Below are 22,205 nucleotides of genomic sequence, written 5' to 3' on the forward strand. Positions count from 1 at the left end.
GAATGAGCGTCATAGAAGTGTCCAGCGTGACTACTCTGATGCTTAAGTCAGCAGGTGAAGATGATGAAAACGACTCTGCGTGTTGGTGTATGAGTATACATGAATTTGTGACTATGCGAAAGATGTTTGAATAGAGATCAAACCTGCTATTTGTAGGAAGAAAATCAATGATTACCTTATTTTCAGTGCCCACTTACTAATTAGGACAATATGGTTGCTCATACCCTACTTCTGACAATTTTTTTGACACTCCAAACACCTGTGATTCTGACAGTAATGATTGTCAAGCATAAGGTATCTCATACTGGTGCACTCGAGTGAGGTAATACTTTCAAGATGGCCTGGGTAGAAATCACCCGGAGCTTGTCTGAAAGCCCGAGCTTATGGTAGCCTGGGGTGAAGATGTCTCAGGCATTCACCTGCCCGGCTACTTATAAGCTCCTGCTGCAAACTCACCATGATTTGGGCTACCCATTTAATGTCCCGGGTTGTAATGCCCGAGATTTATATCATGTTAATATGAGATTATTGATTTATGAATTGTTGCGATTAGAAGGACCGCGCCGAGACAAGATTTGGATGTAAGTTTTATTAATTTCTAGCATGGTTCGAAATTTATATTTTGGAGGAGTCATCATTTGATTTCTATGATATGTTCTTGAGATATTAGTCAATGTATAATCGAAACCGGATTGAAGAACAGATACCGTATGAAATTGTTATGATTTTTCAGATTTGATTTGATTGAGATTATACAGATTTGGTATCAGATTGTGTTGTTGATTGATTATGAGTTATTGAGATTGATGTTATTGATACTGTATTGCCGGTATTTCGAGATTGTACTGTTATTCCGTCAGAATTTGATAAGATTGAGATGTCCTGATTGAATGGAATAGTAATACAATATATTTCGAATGTCATTACCAGATTGAGTATTGACAACTTCGAATTCAAGACTTCGACTTCGTCAGATTGACAAAAATAAAGGTATAAATCAATGTTAAACCGGGAGATACGATTCGAGTTAGATTCGACTTGAGTTTCCCAAAACCACATACTTATTTGTATTGTTTTACTACCTTTGAATTCATTGATTGTGTATGCTTATTCTGTTGATTTATAGAAAAACAGAGAAAAGAAGATAGATATTGAGAACGAGTCTTTGGCAGAGGTGCCAAGTCTTCGACAGAGGTGCCAAGACACTTGATGTTTGGTTTCTATTGATATTCTTAAGAGTAGATCGACTCATATTGCAGAGATTCGATATAATGTGCTAATGCCCGGGAACCGGGATCCCTAGACTAGAGAAGAGTCGAGTCAGAGATTAAGAGTTTGATTTGCAGCTTTATATCGATTCATGTCTTTCATATTTGATACATGTTATTGATAGCTGTTATATGCTTTTGTATATGTTTATATGAAATGCATGTATACGTTGTTTATACTGAGAATTATATTCTCACCGGAGTTATCCGGCTGTTGTTGTGTTTGTATGTGTGCATGACAACAGGTGTGACATGATCAGGGTCGAGAAGAGGATGAGAGATCAAGTTTAGCGTGGAGATCCGAACCCAGAAGTAGAATTGGTTTCAGCACTGAATATGTAGTTGTTGAAACCTAGTTTGATATGAATGTATTTTGTACAAGACTTGTACCTTTACTCTTTATGTATATATAAGATTGATTATCATATATTCCGCACTTATGTATTTTTTGAAAAAAATTTAGACTCAGTTTATTTAATTGATCCATTTATTCCCAAAGATGATTAAGAAACAAATTAGCATCCGGATCTCCATACTGGTCATCCATGACCCGGGCTCTTCCGGTGGTATCACCACCCTCCCTTAAATAGTCGGGCTAAATTTTTATTCGATGTCCCGATCAATCATGTTTGGACATCAATAGAAAAATAATCAATTCTTATAAAAGCATCGAAGGTTCATGCCTCTTGGACATGAAATAAGGTGTCGGGGCCTCATGTCTCCTGAGCTTAGAATTAGATTTCGGGGCTTTATGTCTCTCGGGTTTTAGAATAAGATGTCGGGCCTCATGTCTCTTGGACTTAGAATATTTTTGTCGTTTCATATTCTCGGATAGTAGGGCTGATGTCATGATGACGCGTACCCTAGAATTTGAACGACCCAAAACGCTTCGAATTATGAGAATGCTATCAGTCTGATACACTCGATTTTCGAGCCTGTCCTTTCTTCTACCCGCACAATTTCCAAGGGACCTCCTGATCGTTTGACTTATCTTTAGATCAACAGTTGAGATCATTCCCCTTCGTTTATATAAAATGATGAACCCCCTTCATTTGTCACTTTTACAATTTATCATTCTCTCCAAGAATTTCTACTCCTCTCTCTGTCGTATCGCGCTTCTCCACTCCGGTGCTTTCCAACCAACAAGTCCTTCAATCGATCAATCTTTTAATTTTCTTCTTCCATTTTTCTTCAAAAATGTCAAATTCCATTTCTTCTACCTCTGGAGCGAATGCGTGAGGCTCGTCTAGTTACGAGTCCACCGCGATATGCTTCGATTCACCTCATCCTCCTCCCCCAAATTTTTTTCCACCCACCTTTCTTTAACAACCAAAACCCTAAAATCCAAACCTTCCTCTGCTGGCGCGTCCCGAGCTCTGAAAAAGGGCAAGGGTAAGGGCAAAGCTCGGGATTCCAATCCTCCTCATTCTGAGAATCCTGGAGCTCCTTGGTTCGCTTCAATGAGCAGCACTTTTCGTTCAAGAATGGATGAAGAACTCAGGGTTCTCGGTTATATCCTTTCTTCTTTTACTATTTTGATTCTCGGTCCTTCTGATAGTGCCGATCACCCTCTTCCTGGTTTCAATATCTTCTTCCGAGATCAGGTTAGGAATGACTTCCGATTCCCCATTCTTTCTTTCTATATCGAGGTTGCCAAATTCTTTTTTGTACATGTAAATCAATTTCACCCTAATTCTTTCTAGATTATGGCATCAACCTATATCCTCTTTAAAATGCACAATCTTTTCATCAACCCCCTCATTCTTCATTATTTTTTTCATCTGTCGGATAGGTGATAATGTCTTATCATTACCTGCTCGGCTAAAATCTCGATTCCTTGATGATATCCCTTCTTCCTAGAAGGGATGGAAAGGGTGTTTCTTCTTTGTTCACCTCCCGGCTCCTCTTCCCTGCTTGACCAGTTTCCTCCCCAGTCTCCCTCCACAATCCCCTATTCCTGAATCTTATAAATTTGAGGAGCTTTACTGAAAGGGGATCGATTAAGGTACCCGAAAGCGCAACGAAAGTTTCAAAATTTGTTTTTGAAAAGAAAACCGAGCATCGTAATGTACTAGTGTGTAGCAAATACAAAACACAATAGGTCATACATAGGGTGTTTAGAAGTTTTTACTTATCAATCTCAAATATTGATGTTTGGCTCCAACTTTGTTGTCAAACAACTAAGCTCTTGAAGGGATGAGTTGATCTACAAGCTTTCTTCTTTCCTTCAAAATTAGGCCCACCACTTGCAAGCTAGATCCATCTCACACTTGCACTAGAAAATGTACGGCATTTTCTTTGAGAAGTTTTCTTTCTTTCCTCAACAATTTAAGAAGAAATTGAGAGAAATTTTTTGAAAAAATTAATGAAAGAATTCGGCCAAGTGAGTAGTGAAGGGGAGAAGGATGACTAGTCTTGGTAGTGTAAAACGCTAAAACCACTTTTAGCATGCCAAGCCTTGGAGATTGAAAAAGTAATCTCCAACCCTTCACCTCCCATGCATGCAATGTTATTTGATTTTTAACAATTAAAAATCCATGAATTTAATTTAATTATCTTAAACAAATTTGAGACTAATTAAACATTACTTGAATTTACTCAAGTCACTAGTTGAATAATTATTTTACTATTGGGCTCTACAAGACCCAATATGATTTAATTAATTCAACACTTGAATTAATTTAATTATTTGGATTCTACTAGGCCTATTAGTGTTTAATTAATTCAACACTTAAATTAATTTAATTTAGTCCATAATAATATTTATGAAAATCACAATTTTCAAATACATTATTTATTTGACCAACTTTTAATTTAGGAACACTTCCTAAAATTAAAAGTTACATTCTCCTTATAGAAGTCATACTTCTATTTTCCTTATGCTTATAAACTCTTTTATAAGCCGTTCAACACATTGAACTATTTTACTTCTCAACGGGATATAGAAAGCTAGCACTTGTGTGGCCCTCAATGGTTCATTGATACAACTAGCCGTACGTTCGCATCTCCATGTGATTCGGACTAAACATGTCCTTATACGAGCATACCCCAATTGCTCCATTCTTAGTTATCAACTCCTTGATAACAAGAACGTCAAAACTCAAGTCTGATAGTACCCAGCCAATCATGTTAAACGCCTAGCAGCATCGCTTACATGATTCCCTAGGTATCAAATGATAGTGCCTGCAAGAACCATTCAATTATGGTTAGCGTACAGTACGGTCCCTTCAACTCATATACCCCGACCGATTCAACAACTATTGGTATATCGAGAGTTGTCAATGTATCGATACTATGTGTCATGTTGTAGTTGCATCGATGGTGTAATCTATGAAACCCCTTTCATAATTATCACCATATTCTGATCAGAGATTTCAAACTACATACACATGATATCACATAGGATATACATACCCGAAGGTAAGCGGTGAATCTCCGACTACAATGCATCAACTCCTATATGTTTCAACAGGACACCCAACCTTGCCACCTGATGACCTCATGAGAGTCGGTAAACAATTCAAAGTGTAATGCTAGAACATAGAGTCTCAATGTTGTCCCGGGTCATAAAGGACTAATGGTGTACAATCATAAACTAGGACGTTTCCACTCGATAAGTGAGAACCACTTGAAAAGTTCTTTATGGAAGGTTGTTCAGTGCGCTCTACCAGGAGCACCTATCTGCATGCTCGGACATCACAATGTCCCCTACAAATGAAACATGGTACTCACATCGCAGATACTAGTCTCGAACTCGAGCGGCCTATATCCTTCTTAGCGGCGGCTGAATCGACTAGGAACTGTTTAGAATATACAGTATTACAAATATGAGTTTCAAGATACTCGTCATATGAGCATCTCATATTCTTTCTACTATTTGTATATTCAAGGACTTTATCTATGCAACTAGCATGGGTATACAGATAAAGAAGTACCAAAAAAATAATTTCAAATATTATTAAAATAAAGACTGTTTATACATAGAGTTTCATTGTGAACACTCGGCCAACACTTGGCTCGACCTGCACCTACTCTGAAAATCTCCCACTTGCACTAGAGCCAACTACCCATATGCTTCAAACCCATTGATTCGCGATGCTTCTCGAATAATGGTCCAGGTAAAGGCTTAGTTAGTGGATCAGCAACATTATTTGCGGAGCCGACTTTGTCAATCGAGACATCTCCTCTTTCCACGATCTCTCGGAGGATGTGGTACTTTCTCAATACGTGTTTGGACTTCTGATGAGACCTCAGCTCCTTTGCTTGAGCAATGGATCCCGTGTTGTCAAAAAACACCGGGACAGGAGCAACTCCATTAGGAATGACGTCCAACTCTTGGACGAAATTCCTTATCCAAACAGCCTCCTTTGCTGCAGCTGATGCAACAATATATTCTGCCTCAGTGGTGGAATCCGCAGTACTGTTTTGCTTGGAACTCTTCCAAGAGACAACAGCACCATTGAGCATGAATATGAATCCAGAGGTTGACTTCGAGTCATCGATATCGCTTTGGAAGCTAGAGTCGGTATAGCCTTCCAATCTCAGTTCTCCACCCCCATAGACCAAGAACAACTTATTGGTCATTCTCAAATACTTGAGGACGTCTTTCACAGCTTTCCAATGTGGAAGGCCAGGGTTGGATTGATATCTACTCACTAAACTTAGTGCGAAAGCCACGTCAAGACGTGTAGATATCATCCCATACATGATGCTACCAATCGCAGATGCATAAGAAATGCTTGTCATCGCCGCTATCTCTACATCAGTCTTGGGAGACATAGACTTGGATAGGGACACGCCATGACACATTGGTAGATGTCCTCTCTTGGACTCATCCATCGAGAACCGCTTCACGATGGTATCAATGTATGTGGACTGGGTGAGACAAAGCAATCTTTTTTATCTATCTCTATAGATCTGTATTCCCAATACAAAAGATGCTTCACCCAAGTCCTGCATCAAGAACTTACTCGCTAACTATATCTTAGTTGATTGCAACATTCCTACATCATTCCCAATGAGTAGAATGTCATCAACATACAGCACCAGGAATGTCACAACACTCCCACTGACCTTCTTATACACACAGGGTTCCTCAGGATTTTTAGTAAAACCAAACTCTTTGATTGTACTATCGAATCTAAGGTTCCAACTCCTAGATGCCTGCTTTAGACCATAAATAGATCTCTGAAGTTTGCATACCATATGCTCACTTCCGACAGATGTAAACCCTTCAGATTGAGACATGTAAATCTCTTCCTTAATATCTCAATTAAGAAAGGCTGTCTTGACATCTGTCTGTCATATCTCATAGTCATACCATGCAACTATGGCTAGCAATATCCTTATAGACTTGAACATTGCAAATGGAGAAAAGGTTTCCTCAAAGTCAACTCCTTGTCTTTGAGTTTATCCTTTTGCTACCAATCGCGCCTTGAAGGTCAATACTTTCCCAGCCGCCCCAAATTTCCTCTTGTAAATCCATTTACACCCTATGGGAATAATTCCCTCAGGTGGATCCACGAGATTCTACACTTGGTTCGAATGCATGGAATTCATCTCAGATTTCATTGCTTCGAGCCACTTGGATGAATCGGCATCAAATAACGCTTCTTTGAAGGTCCTTGGATCACATCCATGGTTTGGCTCATCACAGCCCTCTTCAAGAAGCAGACCATACCTCATAGGTGGTCTCGAGACTCTCTCGAATCTTCTAGGAGCTTGTATCTCCTCTCTTAGCTCTTCGGGTGTGGGTTATATAATTTTGGGCGTTTCTCGAACCTCTTCGAGTTCTATCATCTCCCCTTTTCTATCTAATAGAAATTCCTTTTCCAAAAAGGTCGCATTCCTATAAACAAACACTTTTGTTTCTTGAGGATGATAGAAATAGTATCCAATTGAATTCTTTGGATATCCCACAAAGTAACATAAAATGGATCGACCGTCCAATTTATCTCCCACTACCTGCTTCACATAAGCAGGGCACCCCCTATTCTAAGATAAGAATATTTTGGAAGCTTACCCATCCATACCTCATATGGTGTCTTGTCAACTGCCTTTGAATGGACATTGTTCAACAACAATGCCGCTGTCTCAAGCGCATATCTCCAAAAGGATGGCGGCAACTCCGTGAACCTCATCATAGACCGAACCATGTCCATCAAAGTCCGGTTACGACGTTCCGAAACACCATTCAACTGTGGTGTAGCGGACGGAGTCCACTGCGAGAGAATCTCATTCTCCCTAAGATACTCTTGAACTCGGCACTCAAGTACTCATCACCTCGATCCGATCGAAGTGTCTTGATGCTTCGTCCCAACTGTTTCTGTACTTCACTTTTGAATTCTTTGAACCTTTCAAAGGCTTCAGACTTGTATTTCATCAAATACACATACCCATACCTCGAAAAGTCATTGGTAAAGATGATGAAGTAGGAATGTCCATGCTTAGTGGTGATGCTAAGCGGATCGCACACAATGATATGGACCAAATCCAATAACCCTTTGGCTCGCTCCACATGGCCCTTAAAGGGTATTTTAGTCATCTTTCCTTTCAGACAGGATTTACAAGCCGTGAGAGCATTAATATCAGACATATCAAATATGTCTACTCCCACTAGCTTGTTCATCCTTCTTAGGGAAATATGTCCTAATCGAGCATGCCATAATTGTGCCGAATTTAGAATATCTTGTTTTCGCTTGTTTGTTGTTGTTATAGCTTGGACATTGTTTAGTGGAATATCTTTCAAGTTTTAGTTATAGAGATCGTTTTCAAGTTCTCCAGTACCAATTAAACATTCATTCTTGTAAATGTTGCAAACACCTTTGTTAAATAAGCAAGAATATCCATCTTTATCTAGCATAGAAATGGAAACAATGTTTTTCACCAAATCAGGTTAAAAAAAAACATCTCTTAAAATTAACTTAAAATCATTGTTCTAAAGCAAGTAAACATCTCCTATGGCCTTGGCAGCAACTCTTGCTCCATCGCCCACCCTCAAGAAGGTCTCACCTTCCCTAAGCCTTCTACTTCTTCCCATCACCTGTAACTCATTACAGATATGTGAGTCACAACCGGTATCCAATACCCAAGAAGTAGAGTTAATTGAAATGTTTACTTCAATATAAAACATACCGTTTCCAGAACTCTTCTGGGAAAGATATTCCCTGCAGTTACGCCTCCAATGTTCAGGCTTCTTGCAGTGATGACAAATTTCAACAGTCTTGTCAGCCGTCACTGGTATGGCTGCCACAACGGGACTCGGAGATTGCCTCTTAAAGGGCACGTTCTTCTTGGGACGCTGGAAAGAACGCTTCTTTCCCTTCCCAGGTGGATCAATCTTCGTACCAAATTAAGAGCCCACATAAAGAACCGGCTTCTCTTTCTTGATGGTGGACTCAAAGGTCACAAGCATGTTCACCAACTCCTCAAGGGTCGGCTCCATCTTGTTCATGTTGAAGTTCACCACAAAAGGATCAAATGAGCTAGGCAATGACAACAGCAACACGACGGTTGTCAGCTCCGAAGGCAACATCAAATCCATACCAACGAGCTTGTCCACGAGCCCAATCATCTTTAGGCCATGCTCATGGATCGAGGCCCCATCTCGCATGCGCAAAGTGATCAGCTCCTTGACGGTAGCATGCCTCAGAGGTCGAGTCTGCTCACCAAGGAGCTCCTTGAGATGCAAATGAATGTCAGCAGCATTCTTTGCATCCTCAAAACACCTCTATAGCTCATCATTCATAGAAGCCTGCATATAACACCTGGCTTTCAAGTCATGGTCACACCAATTCTTGTAAGTCTGCAATTCCTCAAGAGTGCAGCTAGTCGGAGCCTCAATAGGGGGCGACTCAGTCAGTGTATATGCAATCTTTTCCGAGTTCAAGACGATTTTCAGGTTTCTTAGCCAAGTGAGATAATTAGGTCTGGTTAATACGTGTTTTTCGAGTATAGCAAACAGCGGATTGCGAATCGAAGACATTGTCAAAAGTTGTACTGAAAAGTAAGTAAATGTTAATGACTATTTTAAAATATTTAGTAAGATATAAAGTATTGACTTTTACTTTATAAATTTTTGCTCCCACTGTTTTGACATTTTCACTAACCTCTACTGATAACGGGAAACTCCTTTCCTCAATAGGTACGCAAGGTCCAATTAGCGAATTATGATCCTTAATAATATCAGCCAATCACAATTCCTAAAAGGTAGTTTCCAATTGCATCTCCATGCAATCCTCTACGTAAACTTTTGTCTCACATTTGATTAGGACCCAATAATATGACGTTGTTCATCTTTACGTGTCAAGCCTTACCCATCGATGTTAAACCTTAATGGACGGTCGCCATGAGTTCCCTCAATAATATGAACCGAAATCATAGGAGTTCCACATAGTTCACATCACCATGTCAATGGATGTCACAGCTTTCCGGCACCCAGGGTCCCCCAATAATATGAGCCGAGCCCCAAGCACGGGTAGCGTTCATCATGCACCCATTGTCGATGGAAGACATAGAAATTATAAACAACTTTATAATTCCCCTTTTCGGGCTTGATATTAATTTTGAATCTTATTCAAAATGAGGGTTTTTAATTTTGAAAGGTCTCATCATTAATTTTATTTAAAAGCTCGCCATATTTGATCGTATGTTTTCCGAATTCATGCAACTTTGTTATTATCATAATAATAACGCACATACTCATTATTTATAACATATCATGCATATATTATAAATAGTAAACAAAACAAGGATGATAAATCGCCCCAAAACTAATGGCCCGTGTGAGCTAAACACGGGCCTAGGTCCAATCCTAGGGAAATGCATGGGATGCAAATGCAACTATTACATATGCTTCCAATATTTACATGTCTTCGATCTTCATAATCATCAAAGCCACCATCTTCCAATCTTGATCTTCCACTATACTAATATTTACAAATAAATATCCATGGCAAATAGGGATATATCTCATGGGTGGGAACGGGCCATAAACCAAGCGCACTTTAAATTTGATAATTATTACAATCATTCAACACAAAATATCCTAGTATACATCTAGCAAATTGGGCTTGATCTTTTGATCATACTTCATACATAATATCACATATCCACCATCAATTAATTATCACAATAATTAATTGATCCAATATTATATATCTTGATCAAATCACTAACCGACACGATTATAAACTAAATTAACAAAGTATACAAACACATTTGTATACTTTCTAATTAATTTATTTATTACCGAATTTTTTGTAAATCACAATTTACTATAAATAATTAAAGTCCACCTTCAACTATTTATTTCATGAGAAAATATTCGCAACTTTTGTAAATTTAAACTTAAGGGCGCAAAAAATCATTTTTCACCAAAAACATTTTAGCCCATTTAAATTTCACAAATATGTTAGCCATCTCATGGCCCAAAAACTTCAAGGCCCACAAAGCCCGTAAATCCCCTTTGTCTTGGCCTTGATTTTGTTGCAAAAATACATCTCATGCGGTTAGAAATCGACCTCAATATAATATTATGTATATGCTACACAAACTAGTACCCTTAGCTCTGATACCACTTGAAAGGGGATCGATTAAGGTGCCCGAAAGCGCAACGGAAGTTTCAAAATTTGTTTTTGAAAATAAAACCGAGCACCCTAATGTACTAGTGTGTATACATAGGGTGTTTAGAATTTTTTACCTATCAATCTCAAAGATTGATATTTGGCTCCAACTTAGTTGTCAAACAACTAAGCTCTTGAAGGGATGAGTTGATCTACAAGCTTCCTTCTTTCCTTCAAAATTAGGCCCACCACTTGCAAGCTAGATCCACCTCACATTTGCACTAGAAAATGTAAGGCATTTTCTTTGAGAAGTTTTCTTTCTTTCCTCAACAATTGAAGAAGAAATTGAGAGAAAATTTTTGAGAAAAATGAATGAGACAATTCGGTCAAGTGAGTAGTGAAGGGGAGAAGGCTGACTAGTCTTGGTAGTGTAAAAAGCTAAAACCACTTTTAGAATGCCAAGCATTGGAGATTGAAAAAGTAATCTCCAACCCTTCACCTCTCATGCATGCGATGTTATTTGATTTTTATCAATTAAAAATCCATGGACGTAATTTAATTATTTGGACTCTACTAGGCCCACTAGTGTTTAATTAATTCAACACTTGAATTAATTTAATTTAGTCCATAATAATGTTTATGAAAATCACAATTTTCAAATACATTATTTATTTAGCCAACTTTTAATTTAGGAACACTTCCTCAAATTAAAAGTTACATTCTCCTTATAGAATTCATACTTCTATTTTTCTTACGCTTATAAACTCCTTTATAAGCCGTTCAACACATTGAACTATTTTACTTCTCAACGAGTTCTATAAGGCTAGCACTTGTGTGGCCCCAATGGTTCATTGATACAACTAGCCGTGGGTTCACATCTCCATGTGATTCAGACTAAACATGTCCTTATTCAATTGCTCCATTCTTACTTATCAACTCCTTATAACAAGAACGTCAAAACTCAAGTCTGATAGTACCCAGCCAATCATGTTAAACGCCTAGCAGCATCGCTTACATGATTCCCTAGGTATCAAATGATAGTGCCTGCAAGAACCATTCAATTATGGTTAGCGTACAGTACGGTCCCTTCAACTCATATACCCCGACCGATTCAACAACTATTGGTATATCGAGAGTTGTCAATGTATCGATACTATGTGTCATGTTGTAGTTGCATCGATGGTGTAATCTATGAAACCCCTTTCATAATTATCACCATATTCTGATCAGAGATTTCAAACTACATACACATGATATCACATAGGATATACATACCCGAAGGTAAGCGGTGAATCTCCGACTACAATGCATCAACTCCTATATGTTTCAACAGAACACCCAACCTTGCCACCTGATGACCTCATGAGAGTCGGTAAACAATTCAAAGTGTAATGCTAGAACATAGAGTCTCAATGTTGTCCCGGGTCATAAAGACTAATGGTGTACAATCATAAACTAGGACGTTTCCACTCGATAAGTGAGAACCACTTGAAAAGTTCTTTATGGAAGGTTGTTCAGTGCGCTCTACCAGGAGCACCTATCTGCATGCTCGGACATCACAATGTCCCCTACAAATGAAACATGGTACTCACATCGCAGATACTAGTCTCGAACTCGAGCACCCTATATCCTTCTTAGCGGCGGCTGAATCGACTAGGAACTGTTTAGAATATACAGTATCACAAATATGAGTTTCAGGATACTCATCATATGAGCATCTCATATTATTTCTACTATTTGTATATTCAAGGACTTTATCTATGCAACTAGCATGGGTATACAGATAAAGAAGTGCTAAAACAATAATTTCAAATATTATTAAAATAAAGACTGTTTATACATAGAGTTTCATTGTGAACATTCAACCAACACTTGGCTCGACGTGCACCTACTCTAACATTTACACCCGAAGCCAAGAATTGGTGGAGGGTCAAAAGTCTCTTCTTCTACCCTCATTTCAGAGGAAAATCTGATTGCTTATGGGTTGAGTGCCCGAGTAGAGGACCCTATAAATCGGGTGGTAGATGAAGTAGCTAGCTTGGGCGCTCAACCTGGTAACTTTCAACTCCGATATTTTCCTTTATTTCTCTTTATTCTTCTATTGCATACTTGACTTTTAATAACTCCAATTTTCTCTTTCTCTTGTTTTTGATAGGCGAATCAACAATGAAAGAGGCTTTCGTAGGAAGTGAGCAAGTAAGCGGCTAAGGAAAAGAAAACGGTAGCCTGGAAAGCGGTTGCTGAGAAGAAAAAATTGGTCTTGCCCTCGCTTTCCAGGGCCTGATCATCTGCAGCCAAGGAGGAGGTGACCTGACTAGACGAATATGCTCAGGTTGAGCAGCAAAATGAGAAGGAAATGGTTCGAGCTAACTCTCATAAAGATTCAGCGGACCATGTTCCTCTCATCCAGAGGAAGAGAAAAGCTATGACAAGCCCTGAGCTTGTCCTTCTCGAGAGCAACAAAAGAGGAGATCAAGACACCTCTCAGGCAACCCAATCCACACCTCCTCTACGAACCCCGCCACTCAACGAGCCTTTCCACCCCAACCTGCCTTCCCTGGCCAATCTCTTATTTGAGGGAGCCACCCCCACCGGATTCAAGCTCCTCAAGCAGATGCTTCTTCATGTTGACCTCGATTTATTTCTTCTACACAATATCCATCACAATTTCCAAATTGCTCGTTTGTTTCAAATTTCCAAGGTTATGAAAATCCTTCGAATCATCCAAATTATGCCTCCCGAGCTCCGTATCCACCGCCTACTCCCGAATATTGGCAACGTATGGGCAACCCAGATTTCATGCCGCCATATTTTATGGATTATATAATCCACAATCCACCGTTATGCCAATCGAAAATGAACCGCCAACTCCTTGTCCCAGAGACTCATTTGTCCAAACGTGAAACACGAGTTGATCTCGAAAATGTGCAAAATACTGATATAGATGTTGAGGGTATGAAGAAGCGAATAATATGGAAAAAGGAAGAAGACGAGCTCCTAGCAAAATCGTATGTCATATTGAGTGATGACCCAATCATCGGCAATGATCAGAAGGAGAATGATTCCTGGAGACGTGTTGCAAGCTACTACAATGACAATCGTCCCGCTGGTTCATGTCGAAGAGCTTTAAAAGTGATTCGATCTCATTGGTACGATACAATCCAAAAAAGGTAAATCACTTCAATGCAAATTATAATAGTGTTTACGATACTTATCAAAGCGGTCATAGTGATGAAGACATAATGCAGCTTGCATATGAAAAATATCGTGATGAAAATAATGGTGTTGCATTTAATCTGGAGCATATGTGGAGAATCATGAAAACACGTCCATTGTTTACTCCACAGTCCGATGAACACTTGGTTGGTACAAAGAAAGCGATAAACTCAGAGTCGGGGCTAGCAACACCTCATTGAACAAAGATGCGAGTGTTGATTTAGATATAAATGAAGAAGAGATTCGTCTAATTGGTCAAAAGGCAGCAAAAAGAAAAGGGAAAAACAAAGCAAAATCATCGATGGAGGATATGACAAGATACGACAGTATGTTTGAAAGTTTTACTCAGTATACAGACATAAAAAAGAACGAATCTGAATGGAAACAAAAAGAACTTGCAATAGAGGAGATGAAAGCAAAAGCGGCTTTGAAAAAATCTGAAGCTAAAAAGAGCAAATATTTGCTTAAGGAATACAAAATCCTTTCAAAAGACACTTCACAAATGACGCCGAAGCAGCTTATAGTTCATGAACATATGTGACCAAATTAGAGAGAAATGGAATATGTAATTTTCAATTGATGTAATTCTCTTTTCAAATATTGTAATTCGTTTTCCAAAATTGGTTTAAGAAACAAACTTGATAGGATAGAGCACGCAAGAAACAGTTTATAGGATTCTTTTTATTCTGTTGTCTATAAACACACTTGATAGGATAGAGTACGCAAGAAACAATTGTCCAAAATTCTCGTCTTTGTTAGCATTCAAGTTTTTTTTTCTTATGGTTTAGTATTGGATTGTTTCCATAACTTTTTTGACTCTCAGGAGTTTAAATAATTTATCTCAAACCTACAACATATAATTTCACCAGTGTTTATAATTTTTTAAATAATTTTTCAATTTTAATAAAATTTTAATCTCTAATATCTGGTTTAATTAAACCAAATGGTTAGTTATTATAAAATTAAAAATATATCGGCTATTTTTTTAAAAAAAACTATAAAATAAAAACTATAATGTCTAGTTAAATAAAATAATAATAAAAAATCACTATAAATACTAATCAATTTCTACAAATTTATTCATTCATCCAACATATTTTTACTCATCAATCACACTCAATATATATTCTCTACCATTCTCATATTTTTAGTTGTAGCTTCAATATTTATTTCTTCTATCCTAATTTATATACAAATGTCTCATTATTCGAGCAGCTCTAGCCCAACAAGCAAAGACAAAGTACAAGTTGAAGTTAATGACGAAATTTATGATCCGGGAGAAGAAATTATGTTATGCATGCTTGAACTAAGCAGAAAAATACATGAAGCTTCTGAAAGTAACAATGAGATGCGACGAAGAAGAAGGTTCATCCAAAGAAATCGTGAAGTCGGTCACTTGCGGCTCGTCAATGATTATTTTTCCGCGAGCCCAGTGTATCAATATCATATATTTCGAAGAATATTTCGGAGGCGAAGAGAGTTATTCCTTCACATTGTGAATGCATTTGAGGCTAATTCAATGTATTTTCAACTGAGGAACGATGCTGCTAGAAGGAAAGGATTGTCACCACTACAAAAATGCACACCTGCTATACATCAATTGGATTACGGAATCCCTGCCGACCATCTTGATGAGTACCTACGTATGGGTAAATCAACTGCTATCAAGTGTCTTTTCAAATTCTGCCAAAATTTAGTTGAATTATTTGGTGATCGATACTTGAGAAGGCCGAATGCTGATGATATTCAACGTCCTTTTCAAATGCATGAAGAGAGGCACAAGTTCCCTGGCATGTTGGGTAGCCTTGATTTTATGCATTGGCAGTGGAAAAATTGTCCAGTTGCTTGGAAAGGGCAGTTTACAAGAGGTCATGGGTCACCGACAATCGTACTTGAAGCGGTCGCATATCAGGACTTGTGGATATGGCATAGGGATGGCAATTTTCTCCGAACCCGTTGGAGGATCCGATACTCGACCCGAATAAAAGAGGATATGGAGGGATTTTTAGACCCGATTAAATAATTGGGTAATCGGGTATGGAGGCGGGTTTGATATAATCCGACCCACACCCGACACGAATACCCGTTTAAATTAAATATATATATATATATATGTGTATATTTATAGTAATTATATTTATTTATGTTAAAGATTCATCTTCTCAAATTCAAGTATATCATACATATATAGTAATTATATTTATTTATATTAAAGATTCATCTTCTCAAATTCAAGTAAATCGATACTTTTTCTTTTCTCTTCCTCTCGCTTTCACTTTTACGTTTCAAGGTTTTACCGCTCTTTTATTTTTCATTCAATTTTTCATCTTTTCCATTGGTAAGTTTATTTCATATTTGACTTCAAAAATTGAAAATATTTTATTTTTATTGAATTGCGTACTTTTATTCAACTAATATAAACTATTTTTAATATTTTGTTATTTTTTCTATAAAATTTATTTTGCAAATTTTTATCATTAATAATTTTTCATATTGATCATTTAAATAATTTTTTAAATATTCATAACTCTATTGAAACAATTTAAATTTGAAAAAATTCAATTGTATATGATAATAGGGTATTTGGGTAGGGTATGTGTATCCCATAATCCGATGGGCATGTGGATGATGATGAAATTCAATACCCGATGGGTATGGAGATGAATTTAATAAATGGGTATGAGGATAGATGTATAAAATCCGACCCATTGCCATCCATAATATGGCACGCATTCTTCGGGGTCGCAGGTTCACGTAATGATATTAACGTGTTGTACGAATCTCCCATATTCAGCAATATCTTGAAAGGAAATGCCCCGAAGATCAGTTTCACAATTAATGGCACTCATTATACAAATGTATTATCTAACAGATGGAATATATCCGAAATAGGTTACTTTCGTGAAGGCTTTTCCTTGTCTGGAGGATCCTAAAAGGAGGTTGTTTAAGGAAAGACAAGAGTCTGCAAGAAAAGATGTTGAACGGGCATTTAGAATGCTCCAATCTTGATTAGCGATTGTTAGAGGTCCAGCTCGTTATTGGTACAGAAAAAATTAAAATATATTATGTTAACATGCAATATTTTGCACAACATGATTGTTGAAGATGAAGGGTATAACGTGACAAATTGGTCTAACGACGAAAGTGACGAACCCGCACAACCTGTCCAGGGCTCAAACCGAGGATTTCATGATTATCTCCGTAGAAATTCCGAACTACGTGATTCTGAAATACATCACCAACTTCGTGCCGATTTAGTTGAGCATATTTGGACAGAGTACAACAACAATCAATGAAATCAGTTTATTACAAATTTCAAATGTTCGATTTATATGTTGTTTTTAATTTTATTTAACCGTTTTTTTCTTATGTGTACGGTTTCAATCAAATTTGTAATAAATTTTTAAAATTAAATAAATGCACTCATAAAATAATCAATAAAACTATTAAACATTAATTAATAATAAATCAATAATATTATGTTATTTTAAATAATTATAATTTAGAAGTTTAAAAAATATAGCAAAAGAGTCCAATTATTTTTTCATTTTTTTAATAATATTTTAATCAATATTGAAATTAAGTTATTTTTAAAATAATAATATTATTTATTTTCAATAATATTTATTGCAAATTATTAAACAAAATTAGAAAAATATTTAATTAATATAAAATTAAAAAATATGAATAAGTGGACAGTGAGACCCATAAATAATGAAAGTTGATATTAAATGAACATGAGTGAGTATAAATAATGACAAAGTGTTAATATAATGATAATGTGGTTCGTAGACCCCACACTTTTTGAAGAGATCGAAAGTTAAGAACGTACATTAATTACAACGGATGCGGATGTCCTAAGGGATGTTGTGCCACAAATTTTTTTTAAAAAAGCTTTTATATATTTTTAATTTTTTTTCCTTTTTGGATTTTTTGTTTTAATCTTTCTTTTACTCCAACTCAAAATTTTCATTTTAAATATTTTTTGCTCTTTTTAAAATATAATATAATTCTTTCTTTTTCCATTTTTGAAATTTTTCTTTCCCTCTCTCTTTTTTTTGACATTTTATTTATCTCATTTGTTTTGAAAGTAAAACATATTTTATGTTTCAATTTTAGTTATTTTCGCACGCTTGATTCGCCCATTTTCATCATTACTCAAACAAAATTAAAAATGTGTGTTTTCGTCAACAATCAATTCTACCAAAAAAACATCGAATTTTCATCAATGTGGTAAACAAGGTTCTAAAAAATGTGAACCACCCCAAAGCACGGATGTTGAGCTCCGAGCTTTTCAAGCTTAAGCGAGATTAACACATGTTTAAGCATGAAAAAGCATTTTTTTATCTTTACTGTAATTGTAATTATCTCAAATTAATAAATAGATAAAATAACACATAAATATGATAAATTTAAGTTTGATCCATTAATTCTCATATTTATAAAAACATAAAAATCATAAAATTATAATCTTTATTTGTTTTTGCAATTAGAACACATTAAAAATGCTAAATATTTGTCAAATCATTATCACACATATTTAATCATAATTAAAATTTAAAAATAAACATTTAAATTATAAACCTAATTTATTATTTTAAAATAAAAAGACATACCTTCAAAATAAAAAATTTAAAAATAAATAGATGCGATTAATTGTTAAGCACACTTAATTAAACACATTAATTACACTTAATTCGATCAAACTGCAATTTAACCGTTTTTTTCCGCTTTTCTCCGAAGCAGGACGTTTTGTTCGATCTTCAAGCTTAAGCGCGCTTAAACGAGCTTTTTAGAACACTTGTGGTAAACACTTGGTCTTACAAATAAGAAAGAGAAAAACAAAAAATAAGAAAGAGAAAAACAAAAAATTCAAAAATGGAAAAAAAAATTATAATATATATTAAAAAGGGTAAAAAATATTTAAAAATGAAAATTTTGAGTGAGAGTAGAAGAATGATTAAAACAAAAAGTCCAAAAAAATGAACGAAAAAAATTTAAAATATATATATATAAAAGCTTTAAAAAAAATTTGTGGCACGGTCCCCTACTGTGGGGATGCCCACGGTAGAAGATCCATTTCTGAAAAAAACTCACTTGCAATTATCTGAATAGCATTGAATCGTTGAGCGATAAATCCATCTCCACAGCATCATCATGTATTCGACTTCATTTTTTGTCAAGGTAAACAAGAAGTAAACGAAAAGCGCTCAACGTTTTCATAAAATGTTCACTAAAAATTATATTTTAGTTGTAAAATTAAAACTTTTAGGGGAAAATAATCACATTTCTATATTATAAAAAAGATATAATTTCGTAAAAATAATGCTTTTTGAAGTAACATAATGTCTGTTTGGTTGGAAAAATCAATAGAACTGTTTAACGGGACATGACAAGTGAACGACTTCGATCTTCCAATCATAAAATCCAATTCATTTCTAAGATGTATAAGTGAATGAGGGTGATTTTTTTCAGATCTTCTTTTTTTTTTTAGGAAACATACATATATTATAATAGATAAAAGTCAATCAATTACAGATTTCGTGGATGAGCCTTCCACGAGTAACCACAACCGATGTTAATCACGAAAATCAACAAAAGATATAACACCAATCTCTAATTAGAAAGAAGAAATTGAGTTGTATCGAAACATATATTCAATAATCACCATGAACTTGTAGTTGGTGTGTTCTTCACATGTTCAAGATTGTAACAAATGGTATTCGAGTCGATCCCCGTAACCATATCAATGCCAAATACTCACTCGGTTGCGTAGAGTCTGCACCATCTTGTTCAAAAGAACTAACTTGAATCACATGCTGCAAGTTTTAAATTTATTCATACAGCAATAAGTGGGAAAGGAACCTTACTCTAGAGCCTCTCAGTTTGCTCAACACTAGTAAACTACTGAAGAAACTCAGTTTAAATCAAATTTTGTCAGGTATTGTCTTAAACATCAAAATGATGCATGATAAAGGAAAACGACTCTATGTCCTAAACACCACCACTTGTCTCCCCTCTATAAATTTGAAGAAGCTGAGGCAGTTCCTTTAAGTATCGAATCACGTAATTTTCCAGGAATTTCTCCTCAGTGGGGCACATTACAGTAGCCAAGCTCCAGTTTTTCTTAACAAAACCATTCAAAAACAAGTGATGAAGAACAGAGTACCTTGGAATAATTCTCTTCTCCATACTGTAAAATATAATATATGGAACACGTGCAATCGTTCTTGAATCACGCCCCATTTTTTTAGTAACAAAATCCAAGAATCTCGAGATTTTCTTCTCGGACAAGAGCATACAATTAGGATGTTTCCTAAATGCCATATATATGTCATCCTTCGACCAACCCCAGTTACTATATGCTTCATAGCATCTTTCCCAGACATCTATGTTGCCCTTCCCAGTCCGGCTATGCATTGCAGTTACAAATGCTGTTTTCAAAGGATTAAAACCCATCCCTTCAATCTCAGAAACAATTTTCTTGAATGAATCATGCTTCCGGGTGACAACATCTGGATAATGAAACAGAGCAAATTCAATACAGCTTTCGGGAACTCCAAGCTCCCTCAACAGAGCCACATTGTCCATGAGTTTCTTATCAAGTCCATGATCAAAAATCCATGACCCCCGCCTCAAAAGAATACCAGCTTTTCTAGATCCAACTATACCCTCGAGGTATTCATAGACAGGAGCCAACTGATTTTCCAGACTTCTTGCCAAGTAAGCCGGGTGCTTCACAACGGCTTCTACCATATCGGGTTCAGAAAACCCGGCAGAACGCAATAAAAATTCAATCTTTGGCAGAAACGACTTTTCAGGATTGGCTAGAAGAAAAAGGGGTCGTCTAGAAATCAGCTCAGCGATTTGCGTTTTGCTAAATCCATGTTTTTCAAGAAAACACAGAACAGCATTTGCTTTATCTGGACTATCAAAATGCAGCTTACCTGAAGCAGAAACAGCCCTTTCCGGAGTCAAGCCGCAAGAGTTCACCAGATAGGAGATGACATGCTCCTTTCCAGGTGATATTATTTTGGAGGAGACCGGTTCGCTTTTAGACAGGGAAATCCCAGATCCCGAGTTCACGAGCGATCGTTTACCATTTTCAAGACTGCAGAAATTGGCGAAGAATTGAATCTTGCAGATTCTGCATAGAATCGTGCGACGAAACATTTGATTCCGATGGGGATAATTGAAGCTAAAAAGCTTATCAAAGGAAAAATATTTCAATTTGAGTGAAGGATTCAATTACAAATCGAGCATTGGCGAAAAATGGGGTGAATGAATAGCTTAACTGATGATAAACCCTAGCTCAGAGAAGACAAGAAATAACCAATTCGATTATTTGGGAAGGCAAATATTTTTGAAATTATTTTAAAAAACAAAGAAAAATAATTTTAATTAAGTCGAGAAAGTAAACATATAATATATTTGAAATATCGGTAAATTTCAGAAAAATACCTTCTATCAATGTTTCAATTAAGATTCTGTAACTAATCATAATTTTTTAAAAATCAGTACCTGACAAATCCATATTTTTAATTTTAACTCCTCATACAGCAAAATTTACATTTTTCCTTTTATTATTTAAATAAATATATTATTTTATCCAAAAATTACATCTCTATTATCCATTTAAAATATAATTTTAAAAAATATTGTTTGTCAATTATCATGGAATAAAAGTATATGTTTATTTTGACATACAAAGTATCTATTATAGGGTTTCAGATACTTGATTTTGCTCTTAAATACTCTAAATATATAAGAAAATACTATATTTTCGAGCATTCACCATATATTCATTCATTGTTGGTCTTTTCATGAAAAATGCATTAGGATGACTTATTCATGTCATTCTATTTTTTTAAAAAAGCATATGTCATCACTTATCATGAAATAAGATTAAATATTTATTCTGACCTACAAAATACTTATTTTGGAGTTCCAAATGTTTGATTTGACTCTTTAAATATTCCAAATGTGTAGGAAAATACTGGATCTTCGAGCTATCACAATAAATTCAATAATTGTAGATCTTTTAATTGAAAATGCATTAAGAAGACTTATTCATGTCAGCTAATTTTTGAAAAAACACAGTTTCTCACTCATTGTTGAATTAGAAAAGTATTTATTTTGATCGATAAAATACCTATTT

General features: G+C 36.0%; 3 protein-coding genes across 3 annotated transcripts; 2 read left to right on the forward strand and 1 right to left on the reverse strand.

The window, feature by feature from the left end:
* Positions 1–13,687: 13,687 nt before the first annotated feature.
* Positions 13,688–14,588, forward strand: LOC140833679 (uncharacterized). The gene is made up of 2 exons (XM_073198004.1): positions 13,688–14,001; positions 14,222–14,588. The coding sequence occupies exons 1-2, from the start codon at positions 13,688–13,690 to the stop codon at positions 14,586–14,588; spliced, it is 681 nt and encodes a 226-aa protein (XP_073054105.1).
* Positions 14,589–15,242: 654 nt separating this feature from the next.
* On the forward strand, positions 15,243–16,070 carry LOC140833681 (uncharacterized). Its single transcript, XM_073198005.1, has 2 exons — positions 15,243–15,837; positions 15,901–16,070. The coding sequence occupies exons 1-2, from the start codon at positions 15,243–15,245 to the stop codon at positions 16,068–16,070; spliced, it is 765 nt and encodes a 254-aa protein (XP_073054106.1).
* A 3,631-nt stretch (positions 16,071–19,701) lies between these two features.
* Positions 19,702–21,396, reverse strand: LOC140833303 (uncharacterized). The gene has a single exon (XM_073197680.1). It carries the CDS (start codon positions 21,218–21,220, stop codon positions 20,042–20,044), a length of 1,179 nt encoding a protein of 392 aa, XP_073053781.1. The 5' UTR covers positions 21,221–21,396; the 3' UTR covers positions 19,702–20,041.
* Between the last annotated feature and the right edge of the window lie 809 nt (positions 21,397–22,205).

This window comes from Primulina eburnea, chromosome 6 (genome assembly GCF_022965805.1).
Source record: "Primulina eburnea isolate SZY01 chromosome 6, ASM2296580v1, whole genome shotgun sequence".
Classification (NCBI taxonomy): domain Eukaryota; kingdom Viridiplantae; phylum Streptophyta; class Magnoliopsida; order Lamiales; family Gesneriaceae; genus Primulina; species Primulina eburnea.

Coding starts and splice junctions, on each gene's coding strand:
- LOC140833681 (XM_073198005.1), top strand. CDS start 15,243: ATGTCTCATTATTCGAGCAGCTCTAGCCCAACAAGCAAAGACAAAGTA. Junction 15,838..15,900: donor AGAGAGGCACAAGTTCCCTG/GCATGTTGGGTA, acceptor TTGCTTGGAAAG/GGCAGTTTACAAGAGGTCAT.
- LOC140833303 (XM_073197680.1), bottom strand. CDS start 21,220: ATGTTTCGTCGCACGATTCTATGCAGAATCTGCAAGATTCAATTCTTC.
- LOC140833679 (XM_073198004.1), top strand. CDS start 13,688: ATGAACCGCCAACTCCTTGTCCCAGAGACTCATTTGTCCAAACGTGAA. Junction 14,002..14,221: donor TACGATACAATCCAAAAAAG/GTAAATCACTTC, acceptor CGATAAACTCAG/AGTCGGGGCTAGCAACACCT.